Raw genomic sequence first — 16,028 nt, 5'->3', positions numbered from 1 at the left:
GGGTAGCCACAATGAGGGTAGCCACATTCTCCTTCATGTCCTGAGGGTAGCCACAATGTATGAGGGTAGCCACAATGTCTGAGGGTAGCCACAATGTCTGAGGGTAGCCACACTCTCCTTCATTTCCTGAGGGTAGCCACAATGTCTGAGGGTAGCCACACTCTCCTTCATGTCCTGAGGGTAGCCACAATGTCTGAGGGTAGCCACAATGTCTGAGGGTAGCCACAATGTCTGAGGGTAGCCACAATGTCTGAGGGTAGCCACAATGTCTGAGGGTAGCCACAATGTCTGAGGGTAGCCACATTTTCCTTCATGTCTTAGGGTAGCCACAATGTATGAGGGTAGCCACACTCTCCTTCGTGTCTGAGGGTAGCCACAATGTCTGAGGGTAGCCACACTCTCCTTCGTGTCCTGAGGGTAGCCACAATGTCTGAGGGTAGCCACATTCTCCTTCATGTCTGAGGGTTTATTTGATAACCTTCATGTCTTGACCTTCTGTCTAGAGAGGTCACGCCCTCCTGTCTATGGGGTTAGACTATTAGACTGCCAACAAATTTGTGTTTGTAAAATAGCAAGAATATAAAGACTGAGGGTCTCGGGGCATCGAGGGATAGACTGTGAGGGGGGGGGGGCATCGAGGGGTAGACTCTGGCGGGGCATCGAGGGGTAGACTGTGGGGGGGGGGGCATCGAGGGTTAGACTGTGTCTGTGGCGGGGCATAGAGGGGTAGACTCTGTGGCGGACACTTAGTTAAATGTGGTTCAAAATACACATGTACGCGTACATAATGTATGTAATCCTCTCCAACATGCGTACACATACATAATCTGTGATATCTTCAGATTCCCACACACGTACACCTAGATAACCCGCTTCTATAGCTGTCAATAGCTGTCAACTCCACGATACGACGGGAATCTACGTTAATCTACGGACATGTGTGGGGTGGGATGATAGAAACAGATCCTGTTGCTGACCTTTATATTCGTTATGTTGTGTATAGCTGAGCCTTCATACTACATACAAAACGCTGTGAGGGTGTATACAACATATACATAACTGAGCCTACATACACCACACACAGCTGAGCCTACCTACAACATATAAAACGCTGTTTGACTATTTACAACATACACAAACAACTGAACGTACATACAACATAGTAACTGTACACATCATATCAGATGTAAACAGTGACGGGTACATAATATCACCTGAGACGCGAGGAAACACAACCAACCAAGACAAAGGGTGTTATCTGCTCGCCTACAGATGTACAATCTATCGACCCAATGTCTTTTCTACAGTAGCCTACCCTTACAAGAGAAAAACTTGATGCATCAAACCTAAAAATATCCGTGTTAAGTTTTGTCCAATTCCGATTGAACAACACATTAAATCTCAATTTCTTTGAGAAGGTTTGAAAGTTTGAATATTGACTTTGATTTTTTAAAATTAAAAGGCCGCTTTTAATTTTTCTGGTGTAATTATATGCTAATAGCCAAAACGAAAATTGGAGTTGAAAAGAAAGGCTTCTTCTGTACGCATGCGCGAGAGATGTTGATGCGAGAACCCTTTCTTCCGCTTCCGCCACGTGACAGTATTTGTCTGCCCTTGCCAACCTGTTGTACCGAACGTGCGGTCAATGGCTACAGAACTGGCGAGCTGAATTCCCTCCCCTCACCTCTGCAGCCAACGGGAGATAACTCACAACCAAGGCCGATTACTCGTGCTCATTTCCCAGTGATCTCGGCTGTGTTTGGCTTGATTCTTGCAGGATTACACACATTTCACTCCCCACACGCAGGCCTGACTTAGCAGTCATCGATTCTTGAGAAATGTGTTTAAGTCACTGCGTCCGTGACTTGAAGTCAACTTAGTTTGTCAAACTGCCGTCCGTGACTTGAAGTCAACTTAGTTTGTCAAACTGCCGTCAGGAACCTGAGACCTCCCGCTGGACGTGGCATGAAGATGCTGGTCAGGTAGGCATTCATTAAGCTGCTAATTAGGCTTGTCAATCAAATTTAGGATTAAAAGACAGGTCATGTCAGAAATTTGGGCGTCAGTACCAAGTTTATCTTGGCAGACAACCCAATCTTCTGGAAAACTTGGCACAAATTGTCGTGTTTCTCGTCTGTATCGCGGCGAAAAGCAGAAGTCACGTTTTAAAATTCAAAGGTTTGTACGTCGTTTATTTTTTTTAATGAGGCTTCGGTATTTGATTACACTTAATTAATGTCTTCGGTATTTGATTACGCTTGATTAATGTCAAAGAGCAACGGAAAAATAAAACCGAATAAACATTTGTAACCAATTTGACTAAAAAACATAATGTAAATTTCCGATTCATAATAATTTGCTATTAATTAATTGTCTTAATTGTGGAAATTGCGGAAGGCCGGTGCACTTGAATGAAGTTTTTTTAGACCAATATGGTTTGCTTAACTTATGAGTAGTTTAATCAAAGACGAATGTTTATAAAACTTGGCTAATTAACACGTGTGTGATTTGTAAAGCATGTTTGAATATTTACTGATGTCTTTGAAAAAAATAAGTACTAAGACATAAAGTTGAAAGAATCAAAATTATTGTCTACTGAAGTAAAAACAGGTACGTAGTGTACAGTGTAAGAAGTTGTCTAGCTTTTAGCCCCCAAGCTTTCTTCTCTTAGACTTGGAAATTTTTAACTTTTTAGCTGGATGTACATTTTTTAAAACTCCAACAACCTCGATAGACTTGACTGACTGTCCATTTTTTACAACTGCAACAGCCTCGATAGATTTGATTGACACAAGTGACAGTGATGGACAAACACCATTAAAAAAAACTTTATAGGACAGCAGGATTCGTTGAGTTGTAAGGATCGATTGTTAGAAACAATTGAAATGAATATTTGTTGTGTATATGATCTTGTAGGAATTAATATCACGGTTATCAAAACGTAGATATAAATATCACATTTCTAGATGTGCAGATATAAATATCACATTTCTAGAAGCCCAAACATAAATATCACATTTCTAGATGTGCAGATATAAATATCACATTTCTAGATGAGTAGATATAAATATCACATTTCTAGATGTGCAGATATAAATATCACATTTCTAGATGAGTAGATATAAATATCACTTTTCTAGATGTGCAGATATAAATATCACATTTCTAGATGTGCAGATATAAATATCACTTTTCTAGATGTGCAGATATAAATATCACATTTCTAGATGTGCAGATATAAATATCACATTTCTAGATGTGCAGATATAAATATCACATTTCTAGATGTGCAGATATAAATATCACATTTCTAGATGAGTAGATATAAATATCACTTTCTAGATGTGCAGATATAAATATCACATTTCTAGATGAGTAGATATAAATATCACATTACTAGATGTGTAGATATAAATATCACTTTCTAGATGTGCAGATATAAATATCACATTTCTAGATGAGTAGATATAAATATCACATTACTAGATGTGTAGATATAAATATCACTTTCTAGATGAGTAGATATAAATATCACATCTCTAGATGTGCCGATATAAATATCACATTTCTAGATGTGCAGATATAAATATCACATTTCTAGATGTGCAGATATAAATATCACATTTCTAGATGTGCAGATATAAATATCACATTTCTAGATGAGTAGAACTATGACTATGTCAGCCATCATGAATTCCGTGCCAACATTATCTACACCTTGGTCACACGATCAAAATAATTCTAAAAGTTCTAGATCATTCTTTCAATATTTACATTTTAAAAGAAATATTGCGTGTAATTTTATGTTTGATGTAAACATTTCTTATAGCATCCACCCTGATATTTCTCACGTGAAAGATCAAATATTTACAAAAATTGTGCAGTGATGTTGGAACATGCGTTTATATCAACTTGATGCGTGCATGTTAGGAATCTCCTACACTGGCCGTATTAATCCCTCTTGTTTTTATTAAGTTAGAAGAAGACCATAATGGTTATGTGACTGTAGCACTTATAAATATTTACCGGAAGTGAGAGGGGCTGATGTAAGAAAATAGTGGTGGGCCTGTTTAAATAATAGCCAATCAAATTTAATTTCACGAATGTGAAATATCAGGGTAACATCAGGGTCAATGTCTTTATATGGCGATAGAAATGCCTTAATCAAAAAGTATTTTCACGTTCTGTGCATTTACCAATTTAATAACATTGCTTGACATTGGTCACTAAAATATTACATTGCTTAAAATATGTTATCTTTAGTCGTAAATTCTGTTTACAGCAAAGTAAAAATAAAGTGCACAAAAACATGGTTTAAAGTCTTTCGTTAAGCTGGGTCTGTGCCATTAGTTTGGTCAACTAAAAGACCTCTGAAAAAAACCCCACTAAATCTAATATCACTCCTAATGCATAAAGCAGTGTGCATGTGATACATATAAAGACAATTGGCTATAAATAACAAATATACAATGTGTGCCACTGAAAAGGATCGTGCACATATTGTATAACACTAAATGACAACACCGCTTATAACACAAACTTTTACCACATATACAGAACACAAACATCATACTTTGCAATGTTTTTTATTCGATAACCTTTGCCACCAGGGTTTCTGCTCATAAAATAATATAAAACAAGTTAATAAAAAGTCTAGTGACAATCTAAGCGTAATTTCCTTATGTTATCCTTATGTTATAACAATTTTTAATTTTTTGTGACCGAACGAGAGGATATTTTTTTGCGCTAAAAAAAGACAACTATATCAACCTATATCAACGGAAATAGTTTTATTTTAACGAGTAGGCCTACACGATGATCAGTTTAAAAAAAAAAGATCATCCTAGGCCTACACGATGCTCAGTTTAAATGTTCTTAATTAATTTTTTGTGACCGAACGAAAGGATATTTTTGAAAACTTTCTTCGGCAATATTGTTCTAAATTATGGCAGGAATCGATTGGTAAATGTTTCAAGTCGCTAAGTGGTCTGGTTGCCGAGATATGGGCCAAAAACTGCATTTTTTTTTTCGATTTTTTTTTGGCTTTTCCGGGAAATCCAGGAAGGAATTCCGGGAATTTTTTGGCCCACAATCATCCTCTGAACTTGCTTAACATATTTGGAACTAGTCCTCGATATTGCTTCGTTGAGGAGGAGATACGACTTAAAGCTGCGGACACACATCCATCCATCCATCACCAGAAATGACGAGTTAATAATCGCAATTGTCTAGTATGGAAATTGCGCTAAAAATAATGATACATACAGCTCCTGTGAGTGTTGGCTGAATGAAACATTAAACAGGAATTAAGGTGCAATATCTGAGTGCATTGGGATTAAGGTTCAATATCTGAGTGCATTGGGATTAAGGTGCAATATCTGAGTGCATTGGGATTAAGGTGAAATATCTGAGTGCATTGGGATTAGGTGCAATATCTGAGTGCATTGGGATTAAGGTTCAATATCTGAGTGCATTGGGATTAAGGTGCAATATCTGAGTGCATTGGGATTAAGGTGCAATATCTGAGTGCATTGGGATTAGGTGCAATATCTGAGTGCATTGGGATTAAAGTTCAATATCTGAGTGCATTGGGATTAGGTGCAATATCTGAGTGCATTGGGATTAAGGTGCAATATCTGAGTGCATTGGGATTAAGGTGCAATATCTGAGTGCATTGGGATTAGGTGCAATATCTGAGTGCATTGGGATTAAGGTGCAATATCTGAGTCCATTGGGATTAAGGTGCAATATCTGAGTGCATTGGGATTAAGGTGCAATATCTGAGTGCATTAGGATTAGGTGCAATATCTGAGTGCATTGGGATTAAGGTGCAATATCTGAACGCATTGGGATTAAGGTGAAATATCTGAGTGCATTGGGATTAAGGTGCAATATCCGAGTGCATTGGGATTAAGGTGCAATATCTGAATACATTGGGATTAAGGTGCAATATCTGAGTGCATTGGGATTAAGGTGCAATATCTGAGTACATTGGGATTAAGGTGCAACATCTGAGTGCATTGGGATTAAGGTGCAATATCTGAGTGCATTGGGATTAAGGTGCAATATCTGAGTGCATTCGGATTAAGGTGCAATATCTGAGTGCATTGGGATTAAGGTGCAATATCTGAGTGCATTGGGATTAAGGTGCAATATCTGAGTGCATTGGGATTAGGTGCAATATCTGAGTGCATTGGGATTAAGGTGCAATATCTGAGTGCATTGGGATTAAGGTGCAATATCTGAGTGCATTGGGATTAAGGTGCAATATCTGAGTGCATTGGGATTAAGGTGCAATATCTGAGTGCATTGGGATTAAGGTGCAATATCTGAGTGCATTGGGATTAAGGTGCAATATCCGAGTGAATTGGGATTAAGGTGCAAAATCTGAATACATTGGGATTAAGGTGCAATATCTGAATACATTGGGATTAAGGTGCAATATCTGAGTGCATTGGGATTAAGGTGCATCAACTTGGTGCATGGGCCATTAAAGTACGATGTCTGTGGAATGGTGTTCAATATATTTAGATATATTGTGGCGATGCTGGAAAATTTCCAACCAGGAAATTATATCCTGCCACATTAGCAACAAAAGAAAACTTGAAAGAGATCAGTGCTACAGTTGATTACGTGATCTATGACGGTGTGTTAGGTTTGGTTCAACTGGAGAGAGGGAGAAGTCAGGGAGGTGGGTAGGGTAGAGGCGGTACAAGGAAGGTGGGTAGGGAGGTGGGTAGGGTGGAGGTGGTACAAGTAAGATGGGCAGAGAGGTGGGTAGGGGGGAGGTGGTACAAGGAAGGTGGGCAGGGAGGTTGGGACATGGAGGAGAGGCAAAGGGGTTGGCAGGGAGTAGACAAACATAGGAGAGGGCATGATTCTAATGATATATGGCACCCGGCCATCACTAATGGCGTCTTAGAGAAAGCTAATGAAGCAAGAATAGAAATGGAAACCGGAAATGTAAACAATTAAAAAAAATTTTTTTATGTAAAGCCACCGAAAAACGAATCTAAACTTATGTTTCGTTTTACTGCTGTTGATGGCTTGCTATTTAACTATTAATTTATGATTTAAAAAATCCACAGTTAATGTGAAAAAGAAGAAAAAAAAGCAAATACTTGAGTATGCAAGCAGGTGCATACATGCAACTTGACAGAGATTGAACTCAATTAAAATAAATAATAAGTAATTTTAGAAATGCCACCCAGCCTACGTTTTATAGTAACACATATTATGCCACTTTCAGCAGATTCCTTAATATATATATATATATATATATATATATATATATATATATATATATATATATATATATATATATATATATATATATATATATATATATACACGTTTGATTTCTAAGAAAATACACCATTTAAATAAAGTTAGATTAGAGAATTTGTTACATCTAATAAGATGAAAATAACAAAGTTAGTAATGTCATAAATTATCTCACTCTGACAATGTTGACGTCATACTTGTGACCTTCGAATAGGTCAACACGTAGGTGGTGAGAGCTAATTAACTCACTCGACGCTCATCATAAGGTCACGTGGTTTCTCTTATCTGTGCCAATGTATTGGATGGTCAGGTTTAAGAATTGATGGTGTCTTGTAGGGAGGGTATCGCTTGACCATGGTGTCTTGTGTGGAGGTTATAGCTTGACCAATGGTGTCTCTTGGTGTGGAGGGTATCGCTTGACCATGGTGTCTTGTGTGGAGGGTATAGCTTGACCATGGTGTCTTGTGTAGAGGGTATAGCTTGACCATGGTGTCTTGTGGTGTGGAGGGTATAGCTTGACCAACGGTGTCTTGTGGTGTGGAGGGTATAGCTTGACCATGGTGTCTTGTGTGGAGGGTATAGCTTGACCTATGGTGTCTTGTGTGGAGGGTATAGCTTGACCTATGGTGTCTTGTGTGGAGGGTATAGCTTGACCATGGTGTCTTGTGTGGAGGGTATAGCTTGACCATGGTGTCTTGTGGTGTGGAGGGTATAGCTTGACCTATGGTGTCTTGTGGTATCGCTTGACCATGGTGTCTTCTGGTGTGGAGGGTATCGCTTGACCAATGGTGTCTCTTGGTGTAGCCCACACAACTGTTGCCCACAAAAATGTAGCCCACACAAACGTAGCCCTCACAAATGTAGCCCACACAGATGTAGCCCACACATTTCATAAATAAACTATTTATGTGGAATCTTTAAAACAGTATCACTCTATACTTTATCTGTGTGCAATGTTTTGCTCACTCTATACTTCAGTGTGTGCAATGTTTTACTCACTCTATACTTCAGTGTGTGCAATGTTTTACTCACTCTATACTTCAGTGTGTGCAATGTTTTACTCACTCTATACTTCAGTGTGTGCAATGTTTTACTCACTCTATACTTCAGTGTGTGCAATGTTTTACTCACTCTATACTTCAGTGTGTACATTGTTTTACTCACTCTATACTTCAGTGTGTGCAATGTTTTACTCACTCTATACTTCATCTGTGTGCAATATTTTACTCACTCTATACTTCAGTGTGTGCAATGTTTTACTCACTCTATACTTCAGTGTGTACATTGTTTTACTCACTCTATACTTCAGTGTGTGCAATGTTTTACTCACTCTATACTTCATCTGTGTGCAATATTTTACTCACTCTATACTTCATCTGTGTGCAATGTTTTACTCACTCTATACTTCAGCTGTGTGCAACGTTTACTCACTCTATTTCTGCTACCTGCAGCTCTTTAATGCGCATGTTGCACCTATGAACGGACACACATGCCTGACCCCACCTGCCCCACACCAAATGCTCCCTCACACCTAGCTCCTCACTAAAACATTGATACCCCGCCCACGCCAGATATGTTGCAGGTCGAGAGCTGGGGTAACCTATCCCCGACTCGCCAAGTTTCTCAATATACATAGTTACATAGTTACATAGGTACACATGTTGCCGCTAAGTTCGTACATATTCTACACATACACAAATAAAACGTTTCAGCCTAATCGATCTTGCTGCAGAATTTCGCGATGTGGATGTTTTTGTGTCATACACTTTGCTAATGGAGACGTTATGTAACTGTGTTAAGGGCCATTACTCTAAAAAAAAAACAACGTAGCACTTTCGAAACTCGGGCGATCATTATCTTCAAGCCTAAAACATTTGCGATTGTAAGAAAGACACGTCATTGACAAGTGTTCACATTTGCCTTGCGATAGGAATGATGGCAAAATGTATTGTTTGAAGGAGAATGAACAGGGGTGTCAGTGGGGTACATCCATAGTGACAAGGGGGCGCAACTACGCTACATCAACCCTGACAAGGGGGCGCAACTACGCTACATCAACCCTGACAAGGGGGCGCAACTACGCTACATCAACCCTGACAAGGGGGCGCAACTACGCTACATCAACCCTGACAAGGGGGCGCAACTACGCTACATCAACCCTGACAAGGGGGCGCAACTACGCTACATCAACCCTGACAAGGGGGCGCAACTACGCTACATCAACCCTGACAAGGGGGCGCAACTACGCTACATCAACCATGACAAGGGGGCGCAACTACGCTACATCAACCATGACAAGGGGGCGCAACTACGCTACATCAACCCTGACAAGGGGGCGCAACTACGCTACATCAACCCTGACAAGGGGGCGCAACTACGCTACATCAACCCTGACAAGGGGGCGCAACTACGCTACATCAACCATGACAATGGGGCGCAACTACGCTACATCAACACTGACAAGGGGGCGCAACTACGCTACATCAACCCTGACAAGGGGGCGCAACTACGCTACATCAACCCTGACAAGGGGGCGCAACTACGCTACATCAACCCTGACAATGGGGCGCAACTACGCTACATCAACCCTGACAAGGGGGCGCAACTACGCTACATCAACCCTGACAAGGGGGCGCAACTACGCTACATCAACCATGACAAGGGGGCGCAACTACGCTACATCAACCATGACAAGGGGGCGCAACTACGCTACATCAACCCTGACAAGGGGGCGCAACTACGCTACATCAACCCTGACAAGGGGGCGCAACTACGCTACATCAACCCTGACAAGGGGGCGCAACTACGCTACATCAACCATGACAATGGGGCGCAACTACGCTACATCAACACTGACAAGGGGGCGCAACTACGCTACATCAACCCTGACAAGGGGGGCGCAACTACGCTACATCAACCGTGACAAGGGGGCGCAACTACGCTACATCAACCGTGACAAGGGGGCGCAACTACGCTACATCTACCGTGACAAGGGGGCGCAACTACGCTACATCAACCCTGACAAGGGGGCGCAACTACGCTACATCAACCCTGACAAGGGGGCGCAACTACGCTACATCAACCCTGACAAGGGGGCGCAACTACGCTACATCAACCATGACAAGGGGGCGCAACTACGCTACATCAACCCTGACAAGGGGGCGCAACTACGCTACATCAACCCTGACAAGGGGGCGCAACTACGCTACATCAACCATGACAAGGGGGCGCAACTACGCTACATCAACCCTGACAAGGGGGCGCAACTACGCTACATCAACCATGACAAGGGGGCGCAACTACGCTACATCAACCATGACAAGGGGGCGCAACTACGCTACATCTACTCGGACAAAGGGGCGCAACTACGCCACCAGACTTTCTCAGACATTGAGTTTTACCTACACCTTGGAAAAACAACAAAGGCACGGAACTCTGACAAGACCTGGTGTTGGCATCAAGGATCAATTTTACTGCGCTGGTAACTGGCTACATCAGCAGCCAATCAAAAGCCTGGGTGAGGTCACATGACTGACACGTGGTTAGTCACCCTGTGTGGATGGGGGTGGGGGGAACTGACACTAGTTGAATGTGAGTTTTTCTACCGATCCCTCGTCTCACAGCATCGTCCCCCACACCCCCACCCACCACCCGGGGCGGGGATGATGCGAACAGCTACTTGTTGATTGTGGTCTTAGTGTTTCTACCTACCCCACCCCCACCCCACCCCCCCACCACCCGGGGCGGGAATGATGCGAACTACTTGTTGATTGTGGTCTTAGTGTTTCTACCTACCCCACCCCACCCCACATTCTGACCTTAATTATCTCAGCGGTTCGTTAATCATGTCGTTAAAAACCCCACCCCCCCTTCCCCCACCCCGGAATGTCTTACCTAGATCCCCACCGTGCCACCATGTTTGATGAGCAGGCTATTAGACTTGCCATCCCAGAATTCTTTTCAAATGTCACATGAAAATCCATTGATAACGTCAACATAAATATTGCCATAAGGTGTGTGTGGGGGGGGGGGGGGGGGGTTAGGGTGGGGTGCAGTGGGGTGTAGTGGAGGGTGTTTATGACGCGGATAACGCGAGTTCAGTGTAGGAACATCAAATCAATTTCCATCTTTTGGAGGTCATTTTGTTGTTTTAGAGTGGTGGCCCTTGATACGTGGTTCAACCGGGCCGAGTCAAGGTCATACCTGGATGAGGTTGGTCTGTCTCTATGTCAAGGTCATACCTGGGTGGAGGTTGATCTATATCTGGGTCAAGGTCACATCTGGATGAGCTTGGTCTGTCTCTGTGTCAAAGTCATACCTGGGTGGGGTTGGTCAGTCTCTGGGTCAAGGGCACATGCGGGCGGGGTTGGTCTGACCCTGGGTGAAGTAGAGTGTATCGGTCTCATCACACTACATTTGCACGTGTCTTTTTTACACTTTAAACACCTGACTTGTGATTACTTACAATATCTGACTTGTGATGACTTATATCAAGAGCATTGTTGTGATGACTTACATCACGTGACTTGTTGTGATGACTTACATAACGTGACTTGTGAATCAAGTTCACCGCGGTCTTTAAGATCGTCTTCCACATTTCTATTTTTAGCTTTCACCCCCCCCCCTTTCCCCCGCCCCCACAGTCTACCCAGCAGTTCTAGACCAATCAAGTGTTACAGAGACGTGTACTGATGGTGACGGGATACGACAACTGTAGGGCTTCAGATCACAGGCCTATTCCATTTTCTGTTTGTTAAGTTGGTGCGTGGGTGGAGCTTGTACACTCCCTAAGTTGTGTGGGCGGAGCTTGTACACCCCCAATGTTGTGTGGGTGGAGCTTGTACACTCCCAAAGCTGTATGCAGAGTTTCTACCGCCCCCCACCCCCAAACGAAATGATATTATATAGAAAAAAAATATTTTTAACAGTGTCCGCCTCCCCCCGAAGAAAGTCTACCCCCCCCCCCCCCCAGAAAATTTCAAGTGCCCCCCCCCCCCCGGAGAAAAAAGTCTGGAAGAAACACTGGCTCTATGGGTGGAGCTTGTACACACCCAAAGTTGTGTGGGCGGAGCTTGTACACTCCCTAAGTTGTGTGGGTGGAGCTTGTACACTCCCAAAGTTGTGTGGGTGGAGCTTGTACACACCCAAAGTTGTGTGGGTGGAGCTTGTACACACCCAAAGTTGTGTGGGTGGAGCTTGTACACTCCCTAAGTTGTGTGGGCGGAGCTTGTACACACCCAAAGTGGGTGGAGCGCGTACACAAGGGATAGGTTCTGGCAACATGGTTTGATACATTCCAAATTACAAATTAACTTGTATCAACCATTTTTACTTTGAGAAAACAGTTATCAACCATGCAACACTCTACAACCCTAGAGCACATACAACCCCCTTACAACCCCACAACACGAACCGCTAGTATGTACACAAATGTATTTAGCCGCTGAAATGGCGTAAACATTTGTTTCGATTTACTTATAAACAAATTCATCGATTTACTTGTAAACATTTGTCTAGATTTACTGTAAACATTAGTTTAGATTTACTTGCAAACACTAGTCAACAGAAAATGTTAGTCCCTGGATGTTAAAACATTATATCCATAATTAGAATTTTAATTAGCCCATTCAGAATGGATGAACGAGACTCAGATTTGAAATGACGTCAGCAAAGCAAGCTTTTTATAGCACAACTGATCAAACCTTTGCCCTCGATATTCGTTGGCGATGGCTTTCTGTGTTTAATAACTTTTGGCTTCCAAGTTTACACACGACTTTTGCAGCAAGATTCCTCTTAGTAAAAGCTGGAAGATAGCACAGTTAACATGTACTGCACCTAATCTAAACGGAATTAACGCCACACACAAGCTAAACAGGGCAGTTAACACTCTCATTTATCTAGGGCGAATTTATCTTAAGCGGTGTTCCTATCTAAAACATCTCAAAACACCTAAAAACCAGATATAAAACAAAATCAGAAGCAACATCTAAAAACATCTAGATAACTAAATTTAAAACAAATCTAAAACCACTTTCAAAACCACATATTTCAAAGATTACCTCTTAAAAGAAATGACAGAAAAATTTTAAAAAGACGTTTAAATATCAAGCTTTTATGTAATAATGCACTAAAAATTAGATTAGAAAATAAATTATTTTATTTAAATATATAATAATACACAACTATTTAAATAACTATAAATAAAAGAACTTCAGTCTGTCTAACTCTAAGTCCACCCCACCATCTCCCCCAATCCAGTCTGTAAAGCTTTAATAGAACTTTCTAGCTAGCTGTGTTGGTGTGAAGATGGTGTGTGTGTGTGTGGAGAGAGGGATGTGTGTGGACGGAAAGTGCTCAAGAGAATGTGGGGAAGGGGATGGAAAGGTAAGGGGCGTGGTGTAGCAGACGTGAATAGTTGTCGGTCTAAATCTAAAAATAGCGATGAGATATTTCTGGATTTCTAGTTGATGACATGTGAAGCAGAAGTAATAGTTGCACACATTTGAAAGTTTGAAATTTCGTTTTTAAGTTATCGGCATCCACGTAACCTTGTGTATTTAATATTGGAAGAAGGGGGTGGTATATAAAATGACGTCACTTACTTATTGGTATATGTGTGTGCGTGAGTGCGTGTACGTGTACGCATACGCATATGCGTATACACATGCATATGTGTATGTGTATTTCATTATCTCTGTGAGTGTGTGTGTGTGTGAGTTGACGAATGTATGTCTTTTTTACCAGCTTTTATTTAGTTCGCAACGTCTGTTTGTTTGTTTGTGGGTTTGTTGCAAATCTTGTAACTCAATTTCTACCAACATCCAATGCAGCGATTTCGTTAAACCTTCCAGATACGTTCTACTTCGATGACAATACAAGTCTGTCTATTTTGTAATTTAATTAGATGTTTAATTAGTCATTAAAATTAATTAAACGGTTTTGGCACTAAGGTGAGATAACAAAATTAAATAGCTAGATAGATTACTATATTCAATTGCAGAAGGGGAGCAGAAGTGACCACCTTAAAAGTCTGGTGAGCTGTGTTCACGCGAATGTTTACAACCGTAGAGCCGGTCGATCTACTAAAGCCTACCAAAGGCTATTATTAAAATAAAGTTTTTAAATGATTTTGAGACTAAAGGGAGGTAAAAAATTAAGAACTTGCTGTTGACAGTAAAATACGGTCACGGACGGCTGCTTTTCAATGAGCAGATAATAATCTTTTAGATGTTGCGAGCTACTGATAGCGTCAGTTGCATTCGTGCAAGTGTTCATTCGGGCGTTTGTCGCATAAGGGTAAGTGTCCATTCGGGAATTTGTCCCATTCATGCAAGTTTCCATTCGGGCAAGTGTCCATTCGGGAAAACGGCCTTCTGGTAAACGGCATTCGGGCAAGTGTCTTTCGGGAATTTGTCGTACACATATTTTCCACTAAAATCGATACCCTAAATAACTTTAGAAAGATGTTTGTAGCCCTTACTGAAATCGATACCCTAAATAACTTTAGAAAGATGTTTGTAGCCCTTACTGAAATCGATACCCTAAATAACTTTAGAAAGATGTGTGTAGCCCTTACTGAAATCGATTCCCTAAATAACTTTAGAAAGATGTTTGTAGCCCTTACTGAAATCGATACCCTAAATAACTTTAGAAAGATGTGTGTAGCCCTTACTGAAATCGATTCCCTAAATAACTTTAGAAAGATGTTTGTAGCCCTTACTAAACAATCGGTCAGACCATCAACTCCTGTTTAAAAATCCATCAGGCTTTCGATTTCTCTCGCGATCGAATTACGAGATTACTAAAATTTAAAAAAATACGTCCAGTTTATAAAACATATACCCTAGCTATAGAACCGTCTTAACGCTGATTTTTTTTAAAATCGATATTTCCATCGATTTACCAATAAAACTTTTTGTGCGTCTTAATCGACTGTATAACATTCGATGTTTTGTTACAAAACAACCCGGGCTTGTTAGAAGGTGGTTGTCACTCAACCCACCCCTAGTCATCAAGCTACCTCAATTTGTAAATATTCAAAGTGGTTTCCCGCCAATCCTCTTCGGTGGAGGTTGTGTTTGGTGTCACCCCCCCCCCCCCATCTTCCAAGCCTTGTCAAGATTTGTCAATTTTGCTCTTAATTAAAAGACTTTAACTCTTATTAATCCTTTATTTAACTGGAATGATCATTTTTTTCTGTATATATGTTGACATTTTTTTTTGCTTGGTGTCACCGCCCTAAAACGGTGTTACCCGGTGCGGTCCGCACCCCCCCTCGCATACCTCTGATGTGTATACATACCCTTAGTGTGTCAGGTCAGTATCGTGTGTACACGCCCTTAGTGTGCCAGGTCAGTGTGTACATGCCCTTAGTGTATCAGCTTTGAATTCTGGAATCTTCTGTTTCAGGTCAGTCAGGTGCCAGTTGAAGCTGTCAGTTCCGGCGTGTCAGGTTGGCACTGTCACTCTGTTTAATTACGTCATCAGTGATACACATCGTGACGTCACACAAGTGCTCACCCACATTGTTTGATGACCACAGGTGAGTCACAGGTCAGGTGTAGCTGACTAACTGTCTGGCTAACTGACTGGCTAAATGTCTGGCTAAATGTCTGGCTAACTGACTGACCAAATGACTGGCTAATCAACTGGCCAACTCACTGGCTAACTAGCGAGCTAACTGTCTGACCAACGAATCCGACCACGATGATTTGACCAATCAACTGAGCAACTATTTAGCCAAC

The 16,028-nt window shown here is 41.4% G+C and overlaps 1 protein-coding gene across 1 annotated transcript in view; it reads left to right on the top strand.

Annotated features, from left to right (window-relative positions):
• Positions 1 to 1,897: 1,897 nt before the first annotated feature.
• The window catches only part of LOC131938628 (uncharacterized), an 89,882-nt gene continuing 75,751 nt past the window's right edge, over positions 1,898 to 16,028 (top strand). Inside the window, exons 1-2 of the mRNA XM_059296734.1 lie at positions 1,898 to 1,982; positions 15,694 to 15,826. Coding sequence (XP_059152717.1) covers positions 15,817 to 15,826 — 10 coding nt within the window. The 5' untranslated portion in view covers positions 1,898 to 1,982; positions 15,694 to 15,816. The remainder of the gene's footprint in view (positions 1,983 to 15,693; positions 15,827 to 16,028) is intronic.

This window comes from Physella acuta, unplaced genomic scaffold (assembly GCF_028476545.2).
Source record: "Physella acuta isolate Inbredline_101_S28 unplaced genomic scaffold, ASM2847654v3 ptg000254l, whole genome shotgun sequence".
In the NCBI taxonomy this organism is placed as follows: domain Eukaryota; kingdom Metazoa; phylum Mollusca; class Gastropoda; family Physidae; genus Physella; species Physella acuta.
Note: the sequence above shows the minus strand (reverse complement) of the source record. Positions and strands in the feature narration are given on the sequence as shown.